General features: G+C 36.5%; 1 protein-coding gene across 2 annotated transcripts in view; it reads right to left on the bottom strand.

Moving 5' to 3' along the window:
• The window catches only part of LOC135757980 (teneurin-3), a 146,404-nt gene that overhangs the window by 113,646 nt on the left and 10,333 nt on the right, over window positions 1-22,425 (bottom strand). For both annotated transcript variants that reach the window (XM_065272774.2, XM_065272788.2), the window contains exons 2-3: window positions 8,597-8,989; window positions 6,059-6,319 (exon numbers count right to left, since the gene is read on the bottom strand). In XM_065272774.2, coding sequence (XP_065128846.1) covers window positions 6,059-6,319; window positions 8,597-8,876 — 541 coding nt within the window. In that variant the 5' untranslated portion in view covers window positions 8,877-8,989. The remainder of the gene's footprint in view (window positions 1-6,058; window positions 6,320-8,596; window positions 8,990-22,425) is intronic.

The raw sequence follows: 22,425 nt of genomic DNA, 5'->3' as shown, positions 1-22,425 counted from the left end.
TAATAGCGACCAGACCAGACAAAAGCAGGGGGCAGCTGGGTTTTCAGGCTATTTCCTGGCCAAACGAAGAGCTTCTCTAACTTTTGTTCACTGTGATGACTTTTGTCACAACGTCTTACTTGGCCAGACTGTGGAGGTTTGTAACATTCCTTACAGGAATACAAATTAGTTAAAGTTCCCTTAAGGGAGAAAAGTTTTACCAGCAAAACCTGGGTGATACATGCTATTGTACAAATGTTTTTGAAAGGGATTGGGAGGTTTGTTTAATAAGTAATGCTCTAACACTAAATAATTCCCTTTATAGTAGTCTCAATGTTCACTAAGTCACAAATATATCTTCAAGCATGTTGATTGGTAGGGCTGCACAATTCTGGAAAAAATGAGAATCACAATCTTTTTAGTTTCAAATAAAGATCAGGATTCTCCCACGATTCTGAATACCAAAAATTAAATAATTTACTAGAGGTTCTGAACAAAAAATTACTGTAGCAATCTCTTTAAAAATCTTATTTTTTTTGTAAATCTGAAAGATTCAATGACTCACTAATAAATATATGGTTTTTTTTTACTGGGTGAAAGAAGGTGCCCTCGATCGTAGACTGTATATTTAAACTATAAATTATTATTCCAGTACTATAGTAATAATTTAAATATTTTGAATACTGTATATAATGCGGAAAGAAATAATAAGGATACTGTGTGGTTGAAAATAGCTGCTTGAAACTTAAAAACATCAGGATTTCCCAAACTTTTTCAAACCAAGGACCCACCTACTCTGGACCAGTATAATCAATTTTAAATGGTTTTCATTTTCCTTTCATTTCTTGAAACAAAGCAATAAAAAATAAGCATTTTAAAAAGGCTTACTTGGTTGTTAATTTTATTACAGTTTGCAAATAAAGTAAAGCAAACTACTTGTATTTGCAGTATACAGACAGACTGCCGCAACACACGCAGCCAGTATGAATGCACTGCTTGAACGCAACAACATGAGCTTCATCCACGTTACTTGTAAATTCGGGAAAGCAAAGCACAATGAACACGTCAATGAGAGCTTCATCTGCTCTTTAATTGCATCGTTTTAATGAGTGAACCAATAAACAATTTTCGTTGCGACCCACTCTTTAATATTCCCCCATTACATGATAACAGCATTCTCTGACGCATATTTCAATGTTTCGGTTTAATTTCTGTCTAAGGTTTAATAAGACAGACGAAATGTTATAATTTAGAAATGAGATCATGTAGGTGTTTTAATCGGGATTGTGATATTTCTTTTTTTGTGTGTGTGTGTTCCATTAACCGTGCAGCCCTATTGATTTGTCTCATCTGATAAAATATTTTTTATTTAGAAACAAAAGATATTACATGTTCAACTTTTTATATTCCTGGTATAAAATATAACAGATCTAAAATAGTTTTAACACCTTTATAAAATACTGTACTGTATGAACAATTATTTTTCAATTAATATCTAAGAGGAACGCGTTCTCATGCAAACATCCAATTAAAGCTTACATAAAACACAACTGTACATATTCACTTGTAACATCTTTTAAAACTAATCTAACTTACAGTAGGTTCTCTGGAATACTGTTTCATTACCCATGTTGAAAGCAGTCTTGTCTATACAGTCTCTGAGCCACCACAAAATATGCTATCTCTTCAAGCACTGGACTAAAAATGGATCATCCTAAGTGACATCAAATTTTGATATGTGACTCACTGCAGGGCCTGAAATTCATGTCTGAAAACAGAGGGATTTCCCTTTCCCTTAAATGCTTTATATGACTGACATTTATTATTTACATTTGAGTAATGCAGTCCAAAGACTAGACATCCAGATGTTTTAACAAAACATATGATGTCATGCACAAATCTCAATATTTACATTTAATTTTATTCAAATGAAACATATACACTTGTTATAATATTGCTTTTCATAATATTGCATTGTATCAAAGCAGTTTTACAGTAAAAACGGGAATAGAAGTATGGGTAAAGAAAAAATACTATTTAATATATGAGTACTATTAAATAAGCCTTTCAATTTTTTTCATATGATGTATTAGCAACATACATGTAGTATACAGTAGCCTACATTATGGCCCTTTTTTTTTGTTTTCTTTTCGATGACTTTACAACAAGGTAAATGTAATATTCTCAACAGTTATACAAATATAGAAGCGGACAGAATGTATTAACATTAGATGACATAACACATTGTAAATGTCAAAAGACAAAATCCGAAAAGGGGGCCATAACACTAAATCAGTTATGATGCATAATCAACGTATATAAGTCTAAACAAACCCAAAACTGACAGACACAAAGCAGAGAAAATTCCCGTATATTCAGACAGTATACTAAAGAGATGGATAAGAGGAATGCAACAGGTGTGTATATATATGAGGATGATGAAGTAGGCTGTGTTAAGTAGCCCTTCATACTCTGCAATGAAGCAGCTTGGAGAGCATTAGCCACAGCTGCTTTTATTTCAAATTTTTTGCTTTATAACACCATACCTGTGACTGAAATTGCATACTGTGACAGTACATCCTGCATTCTTGACCGTTGTGCAGTGTGCATATTTTGTGTATCTTATTTAAAGTATATTCTGTGTATATTTTGTGTATTGCTGTTCATTGTAAATTCTATAGCATACCTGTACTTTTTTGTATTTTTTGTCTAGTTTTGCAGTCTTTAGTGATAGCTGATGTACATGGTCATAGACATCATCTGTTACTAATGCTGTCATCCTTTTTTCTCCACTTTTGGCAAAGAAAACTATTTTTACTGCCTTCACTGCTTTATATAATAAACATCTGTATTAAGATCCTAATCTTTGCTTTATCTAATAATTGTAGTTGCATAATAATATTTAAAATCATATGAAATGATACTGTACTTGTCCTTTTAACCATTACAGTCTAAGTAGCAAGTAGCTCTGGACTCTATTATTGCTATGATATGAATGTTTTCATGTCAGTCAAAACTAAATGTTTTTTGTAGATAAATAGCATTAACTTCAATTAGCATTATTCAAGCTAAGTCTTACTAATAAGTCAAAAAAAAAGTTTTTTTCATGTCCTCTGTTTCGCCATTCACCAGTGATTTCGGATTGATTCATTTAGCTCTGATTGATTCACTTAGTGACTGAATTGTTTTAACTGTTCATTAAAACGATTCAGTTCAAATGGATCATTAGTTTTCAAGTCATTACTGGTCATGTTGTGGTTGTGTGAGATAGCCAACCTGATTTCGATGTTCAACCACCGAACAATTTCCCGCAAGAAAATTTGCCGTAATATTGAGATGTGTATAACATCAATGAAATATAGCAAATAAAGCTCCTAATATACATCTTAGTAGTTTAATTAGTAAGTTTAGTCAGCGCAAACTACGCTGATAACGAAACAGCGCCACCCAAGTGGCCAAATGCTGCAACTGCACTTACAAATGACAATCCAGAGAGTTCAAAGATTTTTCGTGATTTCTTTGAAGACAAATAACAAAGACACCTGTCAACAGACGAAGGTGGCACAAAATATTGTGGAGGAGGCCGCCTCCAAAAAAACCCTGGGGATAGAAAAGCGTCAATCCAATGCATACCAAAAAATCTTGGTGGAGGCAGTAGATCATCAAGGTATTTCTTGCTTACCTTTTTTATACTACACTATATGCTGTATAGTAGAAAATCATCCATATTAAGACAAAGCATCTATGCAGCACAAGTGACTGCAGCACAAAATGACACAGCATGCAGTGTAGACAGCTTAGTTGATTATAATGATCTAATCTAGTTAATCTAGTTATAACCTAGTTTTGCCAGAGAGAATACAGTAGTATCACAGTTTTACTCGTAATGATTAGTGGTAGAGTAAATAAATGCATTAATATTACACCTCTAGCTTATGTTTTAGTGTATAATTGTTTGCATGATTTTCCTACATTATGAGCATTGAGCTTGTGGGAATGATTAAAAAATGCACAATCCTGCACTAAATAAGCAGTGCCCTATTTGAGTTGCCAAAGACACGTCTCTGAACAATTTACAGCCAGCCTCAATGAGGTCTCTGTGGAAACTCATCCCAGGCCTTTAAAAGTGTAGCAGTTAGTCTGTAAATCAAACAGTATACATTCATTTGCATTAATAATTCCTCACAAGTAGATGCCTAGAACAGCAGGCTAGACTATCTATATTGTGAATTCGATTTATCTTTAAAAAGACTAATTGTTGATGAAAACAAAAACATAAGGCCCGTGGTCCACATAAGCATTTTTCCTGAGTCCAGGGTATTTTTTAGTTGTTTATAATGGAAGTGCAGCATAAAAAACCGCAGCAGCCGGCAAGGCGCTGAGGGTTTCTTTTAAAAAGTTAAAAAATGTTTTGGGTGAAACGCTGGGATCTTTAATGTCACAATTTACTCAGTCTTCCAATCACAATGGAGAAGGGGCGGGACAAATATCACACTAACCGACCAGTACATCGTATAATGACTGATAAACAAAACAGAAGGATCATCCTAACCAAAGTGCTCAGCTAAAAAACAGGACGCAGAGCCTAATATATTTTAACACCAGACTGACTAATAAATAATCAAAACCACTTTATATAATAGGGACAAATCACTGTAGAGAAGTCAGGGTACTTATAAAACAGAGCCAGTGATATCACATAGCTTTAATATGTTTCCCATATAGCAGTCTAAAGAGGACTGAGGAGAGAGTTTGAGAATAAGTTAAGCTGAACGACTGTGCTAAAAAACTTGACCTCATTCTCTTAATGGAACGCTGTAAAGCAGACAGCCCACTCTCGGCTACATTATTATATTTTGACTTGTATGGACAAAGTCTCAAAGTCAAAAAAACACACAGGTATCTTAAAGGTACATGTAGCCTAGGATTCTGCACATTTATAGACTGAATCAATACATTTACAGTACATAGCTTGGTTGTTTCTTTAGTCACAAATGTGCATATGACAAATTGTGCTCTTTTTACAGCTGAAATTCCTCACAAATAAATTCAGTTATTATATTAAGCACTATATCAGACCAAATGAGGAGGTAGCCGCAGTAAATACTGTCTAATGTGACATATAAATAGAGTGTGTGCAGTTCAGATGCGGTTTACTTTGATCAATGAAGCGAATGTTGACATGAGACACCACAGACCCTCCATTAGAAATATTAAGCCTACATTCAGCGACGTAAGAGTTGTCATTTTATCTTTCCTCGGTTTCAAGTACTGTAATATTTTTAAGAAGCATCCATTCTGTCAGAAATTCAAAAACATTTTAACATTAGTTTTATTTTTTTCAACTAATCTTGCATGTGCCTGCAATAATTCACTTAATATATCAAAATGTAAATGTGATTTCCTGGCACAGTCTGAGCCATTCATTTTCCCTTTGAACGCAAAAACACATACATGCATCACAACAAAAGTAAATAAACCTCGTCCGATGCATTCGACTGCACTAACCCCAGGAAAAAGCATTTTCGAAAAAAAAAATAATCAAATTAAAATACAGATGTATGCTTGAGATGCACAGCCTATATTTCATACATAGACAATTTCCTAGTCCATAAGGCATTAAGGTTTCTACGCAGACCAATTTGCACTTCAAACCAGCAGGCCCCTCTTCATCCAGTGCAGCGTTTGTTCACGAGCCCATGAACCGCAGGGAACGCAGACAGATACGAGTGATTTTAACAAAGCCATCTGCGATTCACCACACACCCAGAGGAAGTGTCTAGCAGCTCTCCACCGTTTGCTCATATGCTCCAGGAAATTGTTATTTTCTCTGAAATGCCTACAACTCCCACCGCGCCCCTAAGGGTGCAAACATAACCAGTCGGCCCATTAATATTGTCATCTCAACCAGTCATTGGCCACCAATTGTTACCTCTAGCCAATTACATCCCCGCCCTTGAATGACTCAAGGTGACTTTTTTGTGAATTTCTCTTGGGTATTTTCTCACTTTTAACAGAAGCATTTATCCTGGGTGAGTTTCCCTCAATGTACAAATACTTGAAAATAAGGTGGACTCACCATTCTCCTGGTCTGATTTATTGTCCTGTTCTGTGTCTGTGAGGGTTAAAGCAGAGTTGGAGCGACTGGAAAGCTGTGAGTCCCGTCCATGTGACTTAACCCAAAGCATGGCGCAGTCTGGAGAAATGCCCCCTGCATTCTGGATATGGTCTGCTCCGCTGTGCTGTGTGTGGTGACTGAGTCCAGTCTCGGCACAGAAACTTAGACCACGGCGAGGGGCAGGGCCGCATATTCCAAGCTGCCTCAGAGAGAGACTCTGACCTGCAGAATTAAAGGAACACATAATACAAAAGAAAACATTTTTTAGCACATTCAGCTGTATTTAAATGTCTCTGGTGTGTTCCTAAATGTCTGCATTGTATACTCAACAACAGTTTTACTTTTCAAGTTCATGTCTCGGAAGCTCTGTATGTGACTCTTCTTTCACACTTTTCAAGAATGTTTTACATGTGTTTTTTGCTTTCTTATTAGTAAAGAAAGTTAAAATATATATATGAAAAACACATTAAATAATACACACATGCTACTTTTATTTTTGAATTCTTAATTTGTATCGTTTTATAATGATACTGAAATATATTTCAAAACAAAACTCTGATAGATTTTCCTGTCAAAACAAAACACAAAGTGATGACACAATTGTGTATACATTTGAATAAAAATACAATGTGTCTGAATAATTTGGAGATAAGGATATAATTTGCTTTTAGCATATAAACATATCTATTCAGAAATATAAATCCTTAATAAAACAGAATCATAATATCCTGATTAAACTTTACTCATAGTTAAAAAAAATAGTCTGTTTAATACCTGAACATGTATATCTTGTCATTTTCAAACAAAGTAATTTAATAATTAATTAATTAATTCATAATTAATTTATTATTTTTGCAGGTTTTATTATTTGTACCTTAATACATCATTACCCCTTTAATTAAAAAACAAACTTCTTTCCAAATTCTTTCTGTTCAGCTAAATTTGAGTGTATTTTAGCTCTACATCTCCCAACACACAAAAAAAGAGAATTTACTACACTGCACAAAATAGAAACTATTCCACTTAAGATTGAAATTCACCTTGAGACTCACAACCACCATTTTCATTTTACTTTTGAAGCCATATTCTTCTACCTACATGCTAACGTAGGCTGAATGCTTTATGACTAAAGGCAACAGAGTAGGTGACACATAAAAATGAATAAACTGAAATTTCATTAATGAGTACACTCAAGATACATACAGAGCAAAATAACTCAAGGGCAAGTGCTGATATGAAAAACTGCATGATGGCACGTTTTGTATTTCAAGACTACAGCCTGTGATAAACAATGCAGGGCGAAATGCCATTATTTAGCCAGGCTGTGATTAAAATCAAATGGTAGAACATTTGTTTCACAAAAACATCTCTATATCTTCCTTAGTCACTTTTTGTACGATCGGGCAAACCCAGTTACTCATTAAAGACGTCCCCTTAAGTGTAACAGCCTGAGGTTATGAAGCACACTTTAAAGCACAATTAACCAACTAAGTGTATTTCTAATGAAATTAAATTTAAATGAGCAGTATCCTACCCTTCTACTTAAAAAGTGCTAAACCAGGGCTAAAATAAAATATTTAAAGAATAGTTTGAGGACTTTTTGAATAATCAGACATCTGCTGAGGTTGAAATAAATCTTTATTTAAGAATAAGGGTAACCCGTATTTCCAACCTGAATACAAATGACAAATAAGAGCATACTGATTTAAATGTTTTTAGTCCTGTAAATAACAGCTTTTTGATAACCAAACAATTAAAGTTTAATTAGTTTAATGCTTATTTAGATTTGGTCTTCACCTTATTTAAACATCTGTTTTCAATAAAACTACAATTTATTAAATACTAACATTCAGGGATATACAACTGTTTTTGACAAACCAGCACAACATCATTTCATTGTAAATTTATTGGCCTGGCCTATCTATATACAGTAAAATTTTACAAGCCGTATGCACAAAATATTATTGTTTAATATATTATGAATAAATTACATATATAATCACATGTAATTATTATTGGGTATTCATTTATATAGATAACATTTTCAGGTTTATTTGATTAAAAAAATTCTGATTATTCATGGTCAAAGCATTCTTAGCCATAAAATCATAAAATTACATTATTTTCCACAGACATACATTGATGACAGTTTAAGACAGTGCAAGGATTTATTTTTGGTACAGTAAGACTAAGCGTGAGGTAAATCTAAAGATTTAGCTCATGTTTGGGTTACAACTTAAGGTGAAGTTGGGTCACATTAGTGCTTTGTGAACTTACAGTATTTACTATGCTATTCACTACTCAATTCCATTAAAAAATCTAGCTCTTTGTACATGCTGATACGTTCTCCAATAAAATATTTTTAAAAGCTTTTTATAACAGATATTTTGAATATTTTAAACTTGTTTATTTAAAAAAATCACAACCAAGTTAACTTTAGCATAAAGTAAAGCCTGGAGGATTTTAGAGTGTGTATGCTGAATGTTTAAGTATGCTTACCTGGAGCTCTGTATTCCTCCACGTCCCTTGGCACCATGTCTGGCATGCGATGCCCATAAAGCCCCTGGGTGGAAGGGTGCTGATCAAAAGCCTTCAGAGTCTCACTGGAGCTATAAGACTTCTGGGTAACAACTGAAGATGAGGCTGCGTTACGACGGTTGCCGGGACCCTCCCTGTAGCCCTCCCCCTCTTCTTTATCTCCTTCCCTCTCTCCGTCTCTCCCTCGCTCTCTCCTGCTCCGGGAGAGGGAGCAGTAAGGCCGGCGCTCCTTCACCTCCATGCTACATTCATGCTGTGTCTCCCCTGTACGTCCTCTTCTTTACTTCTCTCTTTCCTGCTTCTGTTTTTTAATAGTGGTCAGTCTTTCTCTGCACCTCTTTCAACCAGTTGCACCTATTCAGAGAGTCCGGATGAAAGAGAACAAGAAAATAAGTATTTTAAATAAGATTGATGAATTTAAGCAAATATATATTTGTGGCTATGGGGTTAATGAGGACACAAATTGGTATTTGCATAATATAATTCCTTTTCCTAAACAGAAAGGTTGTATATACATTAGGGGTGTTACGATTCTCCAAATCCTCGATTAGATTACATTCTCAATTCTAAGGTCACGGTTGGATTCGATTCTCAATTTTTTTTTGAAAGAACAGGTTGCTATGCCATTTTTAGACTAGACTTTTATGAAGTATAATACCTGACCTTGAACCTGGAGATGCCCTGCCATGTTAGTCGTGCGGCCAGTGGAAAAATATGGTACACGCACATACCTGATAAAACGAAACTTCCTGTCAGATGAACATCTGGCAGTACTTTGCACCTTAAAAATGCGCTTTTATTACCGTCAGACGAGATTGTGAGATACCCCAATAAGAGATTGTGAGACTATACCCCAATGGGCACATGCTCTGATTGAGTTCAGCTGAAGGTGCATGCTGTTTTTTGTTTCCCATGTAAAGAGCAGCTCGTGTGGTGTCTCCTGCATCTGCCATGCTATCTTTTAACTGGCTGTAGCTAGCGAAGTTAGAGGAGGTTGACTCGCAGCACTCAACACATGTTTTTTTTTTTGCTTGGCAAGCCGACCGGATGTGACATGGGGGCGTGGCAGCATCGACGATTCCATTTTTAATTTGAAGTTCGAGGTTGTGAATTCATTTCAAATTTTTTAAAATCGAAATCATGACACCCTCAATATACATGATGCCGTAAACCACATATGCCAGCAAGTGTGCTTGTGTTTATAAAGGATTCTGAAATATTAATCACTTCTGCTTAGTTCATCAAGGTTCTTGTAGAGCCATAGAAGTGAATTTATTCAATAAAAAGGATGGCTAACAACAGTTTGTACTCACAGGGCTCCAGACTAACTTTTTTCACTAGGAGTACAGTGGCCCCCAACTGAAAATTTTAGTGGCACAACCAGAAAATTTAGGGGCACACACTGTTAATCAACATGCTATCCAAATATTCACATTTCTACTAATTTCCACTGTATTACTAATAAAAACTTTAATGATAGATACAGAAAGTACAATGTGCAGTTTTCAAATTCAGTGTCATATCACAAAAAAAGGTCAAATTTACTGGTCGCACATGTGCAACTGGATGTAAAATTCAGTGGCACACTCTCAAATTTTGGTGGCAAAATGCCCCCATTTGGTGGCAGTCTTGAGCCCTGACTCATAATTCTTAAATACCTTCTTACTTTAATAAAGGTGTTGGTCTGGCTATGAACCTCATCATACAATTATAAAACTATTAAAAAGAAAATTACATACAAATACAGACTCTTGTTTTGCCTAACTTAAAAAGATGTCAAATTCAAGAGGCAAGTGTAAATCACAAATGAATGGAACCTTACAAAACTAATTAAAATATTAGCAATTTGGATTGTGTAGCAGAAACTATACCAAAAAACACTGATTCTCAAAATGTTCGCGTTCATTGACTTGCTTTTATCTTGTGAGATTCAAACACACTTGTAATTCTTCATTAGGTTCCCTGCTTGGTGTGTGCCAAAACCATTCAATAAAGCTCCAGGGGATTAATTGAGTTTCACTGGTGTGTGAGTTTGAGGATATTTCAGGATTTCTTCTAGAATGTCTTTTTATCTTATCTAGTAAAGTAGTCAACACAAAAAAACAAGTAGAGAACACATCTGCTTAGAGTCCCCACTGTCAGTTTAAAGCTGTATAAGAGACAATGAGAACGATGAAACATAGAAAAGAAAAGAGACTACGTCAGCATTACTGCACATAGCCACAGTAATGGGATATGATTAGGGTAAAATAAATGGTGAGCTTGTATCAAAATGTTCCTGTCAGAAAGAGTAAGTGAGCCACATTTTAATAGACATTATTTCAGTATGATAAATTAAATCTAATTAACTTTTCTTTAGAGCATTTTAGTCTCTACTGTGAATGTGAAATTGCACAAAGGTACACTGGGCCAACTGAAGAGACCATCAGAAACTTCTATCCTTCATTGTATTGGACAGCACCCACTGAGTTGTCCTCGGGTAACACAGCCCTGTATTCAGATCAATTTAGATTAGCCAAGGGGCAAATGAGGCAGACATAGTGGTTCAGCCCTGAAAAATCTTAAAATTGGTCTTAACGCAGTCCTTCTTTAGAAAGAATCAAGGACACCTAAAATCATGGTCCCAGCTAATATACAAATCATCCACTTATACTTGTTTAAATGTGATGTGCATGACTGGAAGCAGGAATATAAATCAAAGTAGTCCTCTAGTGGTCATATCATGCTCAGATGGACACTGAAACATGGGACCATTGAAAAGCAAAGACTCAGCAGTGAGCAAATGGGGGACCAGTGGGAACCATATAGCAAAAAGACGACCAGGCAAAGAGATGTCATTGGACTATATCACGCTTACAATGATCTAATGCCAATGGCTTTGCTAAATCAGATGCCCAGACAGCTGGTATAACTAAAGATAAGTGAGGATAAAAATGTGGCTATGACCCTGGGGTTTACCATTTAGAAACAAAAACAACAGACTGCAATAATAATCAGCAAAATGAGAAGCAAATATAGCAATTTAAATTTTACGTTTTCAAATAAAAACGACAGCAGTTCTCCAATTCCTCCGATAACCTCACAGTAAATGTCAACAGTGCTTAGAATACAAAATTTTATAACATCCGGTGTTGTGCTGAGTATTACAAGCATGTTAACTTGAGCATACTATACAATTTTAGGAGTTACCAAAAATAAATCTAACCAACTTTATAGCTATAGCTTTATAGCAACAATAGCTAACTTATTAATATGGATTAAGAGTTTTTGAATTATTCTAATGATGCTCCTGAAAAGGTGCATTTGTGTGCACCTAAGAATTCACAATAATCCAGAGAACAGCTGGATAAGGCATCATGACTTTGAACCAGTGCAGTCACCCATGGATAAATAAATTGGTGGCAACCTTCATGACCCATCTTTCTTACCAATGCACATTGGGTATTCTACAGATGGTGTGAGTGTGGGTCTGGCGGCTGAAAGTGCACATCTATAGCAAGTCTCTTTGTTCGGTAATTACATTTCATTGGGACTAGCCGTAGATATCGGATTCCACCTTTGACCCCATACTCCATAAATAATGATCATCACTGCACTGTCAACTGACAAGCCCAATACTTCCATCCAGATGTTCCAGATGATGTACATTCAACTTCATATCTTCATTTAAATTCCTTTATAATTTTTCTTCGTCCCTATATCCATCCTATATCAAGCTTTATATGCTCAAACCTGTTCATTTCTTTTTACTCTTATAACTACTGTATAAACTCTCCTAATCTATGGCACAACCATCATATTCATACTACACTTTAATTGTCACTGATTAGGCCGAATAAGGCTAATTGTTTTATTAAAATTTTCATAATTTTATTGCATTCATTAAAAAAAATCTAATTACATTCTAAAAAATGTCATTTTCAACACAGCGTTGGGTCAAAACGTATGAACCCAGCCACTGGGTTAAATTAACAAAGATGTTTCTATTTTACACAACAATGAGTTAAACCAACCCAATATTTTGGGTTGAAACAACCTAGCATAGGATAAATTACAACCTTAAAATTTTTTTGAGTGTAAAGCTAGGGCCACACCAAAAGATATTTTAAATCTTATCAGATTTTAAAAATGTGAGAGACCACAAACATGATGAAGGCGCGTGCTGTTCTTATGGTGTGTGGACCGCCATTATGTGGTCATGACAGTACACCATGCACCATCAGATTGACCACAGGAAGTCTCGCGGAGATCTCGCAATGTTTCTTGCAGCCAAAAGTGATTTCACAATAAACAAACATGCCGAACAACGGGCATAAAGAAATTACATTAATACAATGGACTGCTTTTTTACATCTCTGATGTAAACATCTCTGATGTCTGTTGTGCCATGTAGTTGTTTTGGTTTCATCTTTCATCAGCTCGCTTTCTGATTGGGTATTGTTTCGTTTCACAAGACAATCTAAAGCGTATGTGTGTTTGTCCTCACACAACAAGATTTTTGATAGGGGTTTTTTTTTTTGCTGTTTTTTTTATCAAACATGTTAAATATTTGTGAACGGAGCAGCAGCGACGTGCTTCCGAGCAGATTCATAGTCTTCACGCAGGAAATTCTGATAAGATAATCAGTTCAATCACGAAGACGATCGAGACTTTACCTAGGATTGTCGTAACTGGGAAAATGGGCATTATTTGCTTAAATTAGGTTAGTCTTGCTTTCACTAATTATTCTACATGCTTGACTGTTCTGGTATAGAAATAAGGCTAAATTTTTTGAGAGACCACATTTCAGCAATATCCAGTTACTTCTCTGATTTTGGCACAATCCATTTGTTGTAGAATATTGGGGTGATTTGTATACGGCAATGGGTGTCGAGACACAAGGCTCTTTTCATCTTGTATAGTATGTCACAGTATATGACTCTCAATATAATATACACTCTTGTTTACAGCAGTCAGCTGCTAGTTCCACCTTCTCAAAGCAAGCGATGATTGATTGTGCAGTACTGTATAGTCTGACATGTTTCTTACGAGATTCAAAGTCACATCGTCTGACAAAGATTAAATTAGAGAAAAAAATATAATAATAAATGTGAAAAACAAGTAAAAAAATAAAGATGCTTAAAGAGACAAAACATTGAAAAGTTTAAGCACCTAATATTAGGGCAACAACTAATCAATCAAATTTATAATAATCGATTACGTAAGATAATAAAATTTAAGCTCAATTGGCCTTCACATAAAGAAGTGGTTTCACAGAAAAAGCTGAGCTAAAGCCAGGACTAGACCTAAGTTAAATTAAGATTTACTTTTAATCATGCCTTTGAAAAAGATGCAACTGGCATATATTTTATTACAAATCAATGACATTGGCATATTTTAAGATATGTCGGTGCAAGTTATTTTCATATGAGACAGCTCGAACATTTGTTCTAGTATTAATGTTAAGTTTTGTCTGTGTAACCAGGGGTAAAAGTTTATAAATCAGTGGGAAAACTTCTACACCACCACATCCCTAAAGAGTCCAACTCAATACAGTTTGTTTATCATTATTTGGCACATTTAAAGACATTTACTGTTTAAATTTAAACTTTCCAAAGCCCTTTTTGTTTTTTTCATAGCTTTTAGTAAAGTTTTAAATTGTTTATTAGTCTCTGAACTTTTGAACATCTTTTGTATATTTATTTAGATGGCACGACTATTTTTCTTTTACATTTAAAATAGCAAGCAAGGCATGGTGAGACCTAGAGAATAGCACACACAATTAATATAAACAGTGGCAACCACTTATTTATATATTTACCAGATGCAACTTAAGAATGGGTCAAATCATACATCACTCCAAATGAGTTGCCTCATGGGAGAGGGTTTCTGCAGACAAAATGCATCCAGTAAAGTAACTTGCAGTAAGTTCTCTGCCCAAATTCTTGAAAACTTGGTATTCATTAATGGCATGGTTTCACCTCGTAGACAGTGAGTAATCCTGCTCATTATTTAATACTGTGTACATAATAAATTCTCCGTAGTAGTCTGTGAAAACTCTCTTTACAACAGAGTAGCCCAGATGGCACAGTGCTGTTGTTAAAATTTATGGCAGATACATTTTTTATTTATAACAATGATGATATAGAACTTTACAATCATAAATATTATAATGCTTTACATTAAGATTAAGAATTAAATGAGCACCCACCATTTGACACACAGTAAAGGGTGAGGATAGGCTAAATCAGATATTATCACTTGGTGCCTGGTTGACAGTAGCAAAACTATTTTTCAGCGTAAGCATCTTATTAGAATGCATGAGATTTAAATTGAATAAAATCAAGTGTAATTGAAACAATTTCTATGTCTGCATCAGCAGTGTCCTCCTCCCATTACTTCATTCCTCTGTGTCTGGGATCCTCCCTTCATTCCTGTCCAAATCTTTCAATCTCTCACCACAGTCGGCAACCAGCTGCTAAAGTTCGTTCCAGGATACTAAGTGCACATATCACGAAATATGCAGTACCCGCTTCCTCCATCGCAGTCCCCCACCCTTTCCATTCTGAGCTTTAGTGTGGCCGCCGCCACAGACGATAGCTTGCTTTGACAGCTTTGCATAATTCATGCTCTGCACTGCTCTCCCTTAGCCCAGCACCCAGCCAGTCGCTCGCTGTGAGACAACAGGAAAAAAATACAGACGGGAAACAAGGGCACACTTCCATTAGCCAGTGCCTGTTCCCACACTACACTGCACCCTGGGATAGTGCCACTATTGTCTAGTGGTTGTCGCTTTCACCACCGCCACATCATGGTGGAGATGCGACGCGGCAGACACAGATGTGCACAGGCCTGGAGGAAGACACATCCACTTGTGTTCCTCTTTTTCAGTATTCATGACCTCAAGGCTGTGTTTTTCTTGGACTTGAATCGTTTAGAGTAACAGGGTTGCTGTGAGTTTTAATTTTGAGCATTTACTGTTATGTCAGATATGCTTCCTAAAAAAACATTTACTAAGATGTGCCATTTACTGAGTAATTAAATTGGTAGAGTGAACTTGGATCACCCTTTTACACCAATGATACCCAATATTTGTATTGCACAATAATGCATTAAAATGACTTAATTGCTTATGCCAGATAATGATGTCCTTAAAAGCAATGTAAAATTAAACCGTTAAAGATTTTTAATTTCTGCTAAATAACACTTAAATTTGCTGCACTTGAATCACAATTAAAGAGCCAAAGTGATTCATCAAATGATTCAGCATTGGCCTTGAATTGTTTGAGCAAAACTTTCACAATTTCACAAAGAGGTGTGAACAAGGTTATATATAAAAGGGGACTCACTCACTATACACAATACCTTTATTAAAAAAATAAAAAACATAACAAACATCATATACAAGTTTTTCTTCCTCGCTTACTATGTTATGAAGACTGATAATCATACTGATATTCAGTACCACAATTATAAGTGTAATTTAGCCATATTCTCTGTTTCCCACTTTCTATTGAGAAAAATCCTGCTTACACAGAAAAAAAGTGAATAGCTGGATCAACTTAAATAAACACTTCAATTGGTACTTATATAAGTGAAAAATACTTTAAGATAAAAAATTTAAGTTGAAATAACTTACAAATTTTTAGGTGTTTGCAATTCAAATAATATAAAGTTCGAACCTTTTACTTTTTACAATTCTGGAGCAAGAGAAAACTGATCTGACTTCTTAAAACCTGCTTCTTGCTAAAGGCAGAATAACACAGGCTGCTCCCCTTTCCACATTCATTCACGAGAGAAAACACTAGCGCTTCGACTTTCAATAACCTGGACACTGGCTCACTAACTCCTCTGAACTGCTTGCATTTTCTGGTTTGAAACACCACAAACACAGACAGCAAAGGAAAACATAAACAACTTGAAAAAGGTTTATAGATTTTTCAAGATGATGACATATTACAAATGAAGATTAGATCGATAAATTAGATTGATGGTTCAAAATATAACTTATATAACACTCTTCATGTCTGTCTTATTTAGCTCTGTATTGTTTCAACTAGATGGTAAAGTTTGAAGACAAACTTTATGTTGGCTTGAGAAAGCGTAGCCTGAACGTTTAAAACGGTTTGACATAAGTTTAGTTTAGTAGGCTATCTGGCTGTTAGTATGTTTAAGTATGAAGGTAGCATGATTTACCATGAAGCTAGCATGATGTTAGCATGATTAGCATGAAGCTAGCATGATGCTAGCATGATTAGCATGAAGCTAGCTTGTTGCTAGCATGATTAGCATGAAGCTAGCATGATGCTAGCATGATTAGCATGAAGTTAGCATGATTAGCATGAAGCTAGCATGATGCTAGCATGATTAGCATGAAGCTAGCATGATGTTAGCATGATTAGCATGAAGCTAGCATGATGCTAGCATGATTAGCATGAAGCTAGCTTGATGTTAGCATGATTAGCATGAAGCTAGCATGCTGCTAGCATGATTAGCATGAAGCTAGCATGATGCTAGCATGATTAGCATGAAGCTAGCATGATGCTAGCATGATTAACATGAAGCTAGCATGATGCTAGCATGATTAGCATGAAGCTAGCATGATGCTAGCATGATTAGCATGAAGCTAGCATGATGTTAGCATGATTAGCATGAAGCTAGCATGAAGTTAGCATGATTAGCATGAAGCTAGCATGAAGTTAGCATGATTAGCAGGAAGCTAGCATGATGTTAGCATGATTAGCATGAAGCTATTATGAAGCTAGCATGATTAGCAGGAAGCTAGCATGATGTTAGCATGATTAGCATGAAGCTAGCATGAAGCTAGCATGATTAGCAGGAAGCTAGCATGAAGCTAACATTTATTGCGTTGCTAGGGTACTAAGTTTGGTTGCTAGGGAGAAAATTGGCATCCCATAATGATCACCCTTCAAGCCACAAGTAAAACGGTCCAACCCCCGTGTCTCTACAATGTTCTGATGCGGAGATATAAGGCTTTGTTTATTCCGTTACTAGGGTACTAAGTTTGGTTGCTAGGGAGAAAATTGGCATCCCATAATGATCACACTTCAAGCCACAAGTAAAACGGTCCAACCCCCGTGTCTCTACAATGTTCTGATGCAGCGATATGAGGCTTTGTTATTCCGTTGCTAGGGTACTAAGTTTGGTTGCTAGGGAGAAAATTGGCATCCCATAATGATCACACTTCAAGCCACAAGTAAAACGGTCCAACCCCTGTGTCTCTACGATGTTCAGATCCAGAGATATAAGGCTTTGTTTATTATGTTGCTAGGGTCTTCATATTTTGTTGCTAGGGGCGTGGCTTAATACCTCAATAAGAATCCTAAGAGACTGATTGGATGCCTGAGTAAAATGAGCCCACCCCTATGTCTCTTTGACACTCTGGTGCAAAGATATCCATCTGGGCTTTTTATAATGGTAGTCTATGGGAGATGTTGCTAGGGTACCCAAAATTGTTGCTAGGGGCGTGGCTTAATAGCTCTGGGGTGATCCTAAGAGACTGATTGGATGCTTGAGTAAAATGAGACCACCCCCATGTCTCTAAGACACTCTAAAGTGAAGATATACCATCTGGGACGCTTTTATTCCCTTTTATGGGCATGTTTCCTGCCCCATTATAAGTCAATGGGAAATTTTGGGGGCCTCTTACACCCCAGCAGTACAGCTTACACCCCATTGTGAGGTATGCTCTTACACAGCCTGTCAGCCTCCTTAAATGTGGTAAGCCAAAAGTTTCTACAAGTTTCTCACTCGCAGCTATGACCCGTCAAAGTTTGTCTCAATGTTAAGTCAATGGAAATTTTGGGGTGTTTCAGCGCCCCGTTTAGGAATTCGGAAGGTCCCATCAGTTAGAAAAGATATAGCAACTCGAGTCAGATCAGACCGAAGGTCTGTCCAAAGTTTGATGGCTGTAGCTTGAAAGCTCTAGGTCGAGTTAGAGTTAGAAATTTTAGTCTCGGAAAAAGAATAATAATAATAACTAGATAGAAAAGTTTGAAGACAAACTTTATGTTGGCTTGACAAAGCCTGGCCTAAAAGTTTAAAACAGTTTGAGAGAAACTTAAAACAAGTTTAGTTTAGTAGTCTAACTTTTCATAAACATGATTTAACAAAAAGTTAGCATGTTAACATGATTTAACATGAAGTTGGCATGATGCTAACATGAATTAGCATGAAGCTAACATGATGTTAACATGAATTCGCATGAGTTAGCATGATGCTAACATGAAGTAGCATGAAGCTAGCATGATGCTAACAAGAATTAGCATGAAGCTAACATGAATTAGCATGGAGCTAACATGAATTAGCATGAAGCTAGCATGAAGCTAACATGAATTAGCATGAAGCTAGCATGATGCTAACATGAATTAACATGAAGTTAGCATGATGCTAACACGAATTAGCATGAAGCTAGCATGATGCTAACATGAATTAGCATGAAGCTAGCATTATAGCATGAAGCTAGCATGATGCTAACATGAATTAGCATGAAGCTAGCATGATGCTAACACAAATTAGCATGAAGCTAGCATGATGCTAACATGAATTAGCATGAAGCTAGCATGAAGCTAACACGAATTAGCATGAAGCTAGCATGATGCTAACACGAATTAGCATGAAGCTAGCATGAAACTAACACGAATTAGCATGAAGCTAGCATGAAGCTAACACGAATTAGCATGAAGCTAGCATGAAACTAACACGAATTAGCATGAAGCTAGCATGATGTTAACACGAATTAGCATGAAGCTAGTATGATGCTAACACGAATTAGCATGAAGCTAGCATGATGCTAACACGAATTAGCATGAAGCTAGCATGATGCTAACATAAATTAGCATGAAGCTAGCATGATGCTAACATGGATTAGCATGAAGCTAGCATGAAGCTAACATGATGCTAACATGAATTAGCATGAAGCTAGCATGATGCTAACACAAATTACCATGAAGCTAGCATGATGCTAACATGAATTAGCATGAAGCTAGCATGAAGCTAACACGAATTAGCATGAAGCTAGCATGAAGCTAACACGAATTAGCATGAAGCTAGCATGAAGCTAACACGAATTAGCATGAAGCTAGCATGATGTTAACACGAATTAGCATGAAGCTAGCATGATGTTAACACGAATTAGCATGAAGCTAGCATGATGCTAACACGAATTAGCATGAAGCTAGCATGATGTTAACATGAATTAGCATGAAGCTAGCATGATGCTAACATGGATTAGCATGAAGCTAGCATGAAGCTAACATGAATTAGCATGAAGCTAGCATGATGTTAACATGAATTAGCATGAAGCTAGCATGATGCTTAAATGAATTAGCAAGTTAGCATAATGCTAACATGAATTAGCATGAAGCTAGCATGATGCTAACATGAATTAGCATGAAGCTAGCATGAAGTTAGCATGATTTAGCATGAAGTAAGCAAGATTTGTTATGAAATTAGCATAAAAGCTAGCATGAAACTAGCATGAAGCTAGTATGACTTAGCATGAAGCTAGCATAAGGCTAACATGACCAAAAGACCCAACCCCCATGCCTCTATGATGTTCGGATACAGAGATATAAGGCTTTGTTTATTATGTTGCTAGGGTGCTCATATTTGGTTGCTAGGGGCGTGGCTTAATACCTCAATAAGAATCCTCAGAGACTGACTGGATGCCTGAGTAAAATGAGCCCACCCCCATGTCTCTGTGACACTCTGCTGCAAAGATATCCATCTGGGCATTTTATAATGGCAGTCTATGGAAGATGTTGCTAGGGTGCCCAAAAATGGTTGCTAGGGGCGTGGCTTAATAGCTATGGGACGATCCTGAGAGACTGATTGGATGCCTGAGTAAAATGAGCCCACCCCCATGTCTCTACGACACTCTAAAGTGAAGATATTCCATCTGGGACGCTTTTATTCCCTTATATGGGCATGTTCCCTGCCCCATTATAAGTCAATGGGGAAATTTGGGTGCCTCTTACACCCCAGGGGTGAAACTTACATCCCAATATGATGTATGTTCTTACAGAGCCTGCCAGCCTCTTCAAATGTGGTAACCCACAAGTTTCTACAAATTCCTCGCTTGCAGCTATGACCCGTCAAAGTTGGTCGTAATGTTAAGTCAATGGAAAATTTGGGGTGTTTGAGCGCCCCGTTTAGGAATTCGGTAGGTCCCATCAGTTAGAAAAGTCATAGCATAAATCTACGGACCAGTCTTAAAAGTTTTGTAAAGTTTGGTGGGTTTAGCTTGAAAGCTCTAGGAGGAGTTACAGTCAGAAAAAGTGTGGACCAGAAGAATAATAATAATAAGCTTAAATACAATAACAGTATGTTGGCTTTGTCAAGCCAACATAACTAGATATTAAAGTTTGAAGACAAACTTTATGTTGGCTTGAAAAAGCGTAGCCTGAACGTTTAAAACGGTTTGACATAAGTTTAGTTTAGTAGGCTATCTGGCAGTTAGTATGTTTAAGTATAAAGCTAACATGATTAGCATGAAGCTAGCATGAAGCTACCATGATTAGCATGAAGCTAGCATGATGCTAGCATGATTAGCATGAAGCTAGCATGATGCTAGCATGATTAGCATGAAGCTACCATGATGCTAGCATGAAGCTAGCATGATTAGCATGAAGTTAGCATGATGTTACCATGATTAGCATGAAGCTAGCATGATGCTAGCATGATTAGCATGAAGCTAGCATGATGCTAGCATGATTAGCATGAAGCTAACATGAAGCTAGCATGATTAGCATGTAGCTAGCATGATGTTAGCATGATTAGCATGTAGCTAGCATGAAGCTAGCATGATGCTAGCATGATGTTAGCATGATTAGCATGTAGCTAGCATGAAGCTAGCATGATGCTAGCATGATTAGCATGAAGCTAGCATGATGCTAGCATGATTAGCATGAAGCTAGCATGATGCTAGCATGATTAGCATGAAGCTAGCATGATGCTAGCATGATTAGCATGAAGCTAGCATGATGCTAGCATGATTAGCATGAAGCTAGCATGATGCTAGCATGATGTTAGCATGATTAGCATGAAGCTAGCATGATGCTAGCATGATTAGCATGAAGCTAGCATGATTAGCATGAAGCTAGCATGATGCTAGCATGATTAGCATGTAGCTAGCATGAAGCTAGCATGAAGCTAGCATGATGCTAGCATGATTAGCATGAAGCTAGCATGATTAGCATGAAGCTAGCATGATGTTAGCATGATTAGCATGTAGCTAGCATGATGCTAGCATGATTAGCATGAAGCTAGCATGATGCTAGCATGATTAGCATGAAGCTAGCATGATGCTAGCATGATTAGCATGAAGCTAGCATGATGCTAGCATGATTAGCATGAAGCTAGCATGATGCTAGCATGATTAGCATGAAGTTAGCATGATGCTAGCATGATTAGCATGAAGCTAGCATGAAGCTAGCATGATGCTAGCATGATTAGCATGAAGCTAGCATGATGTTAGCATGATTAGCATGAAGCTAGCATGATGTTAGCATTATTAGCATGAAGCTAGCATGAAGCTAGCATGATGCTAGCATGATTAGCATGAAGCTAGCATGATGCTAGCATGATTAGCATGAAGCTAGCATGATTAGCATGAAGCTAGCATGATGCTAGCATGATTAGCATGTAGCTAGCATGATGTTAGCATGATTAGCATGAAGCTAGCATGAAGCTAGCATGATGCTAGCATGATTAGCATGAAGCTAGTATGATGCTAGCATGATGTTAGCATGATTAGCATGAAGCTAGCATGATGCTAGCATGATTAGCAT

Source organism: Paramisgurnus dabryanus, chromosome 16 (genome assembly GCF_030506205.2).
Source record: "Paramisgurnus dabryanus chromosome 16, PD_genome_1.1, whole genome shotgun sequence".
Classification (NCBI taxonomy): domain Eukaryota; kingdom Metazoa; phylum Chordata; class Actinopteri; order Cypriniformes; family Cobitidae; genus Paramisgurnus; species Paramisgurnus dabryanus.
The sequence above is the reverse complement of the archived record's forward strand: the minus strand, read 5'-3'. Positions and strand labels throughout refer to the sequence as shown.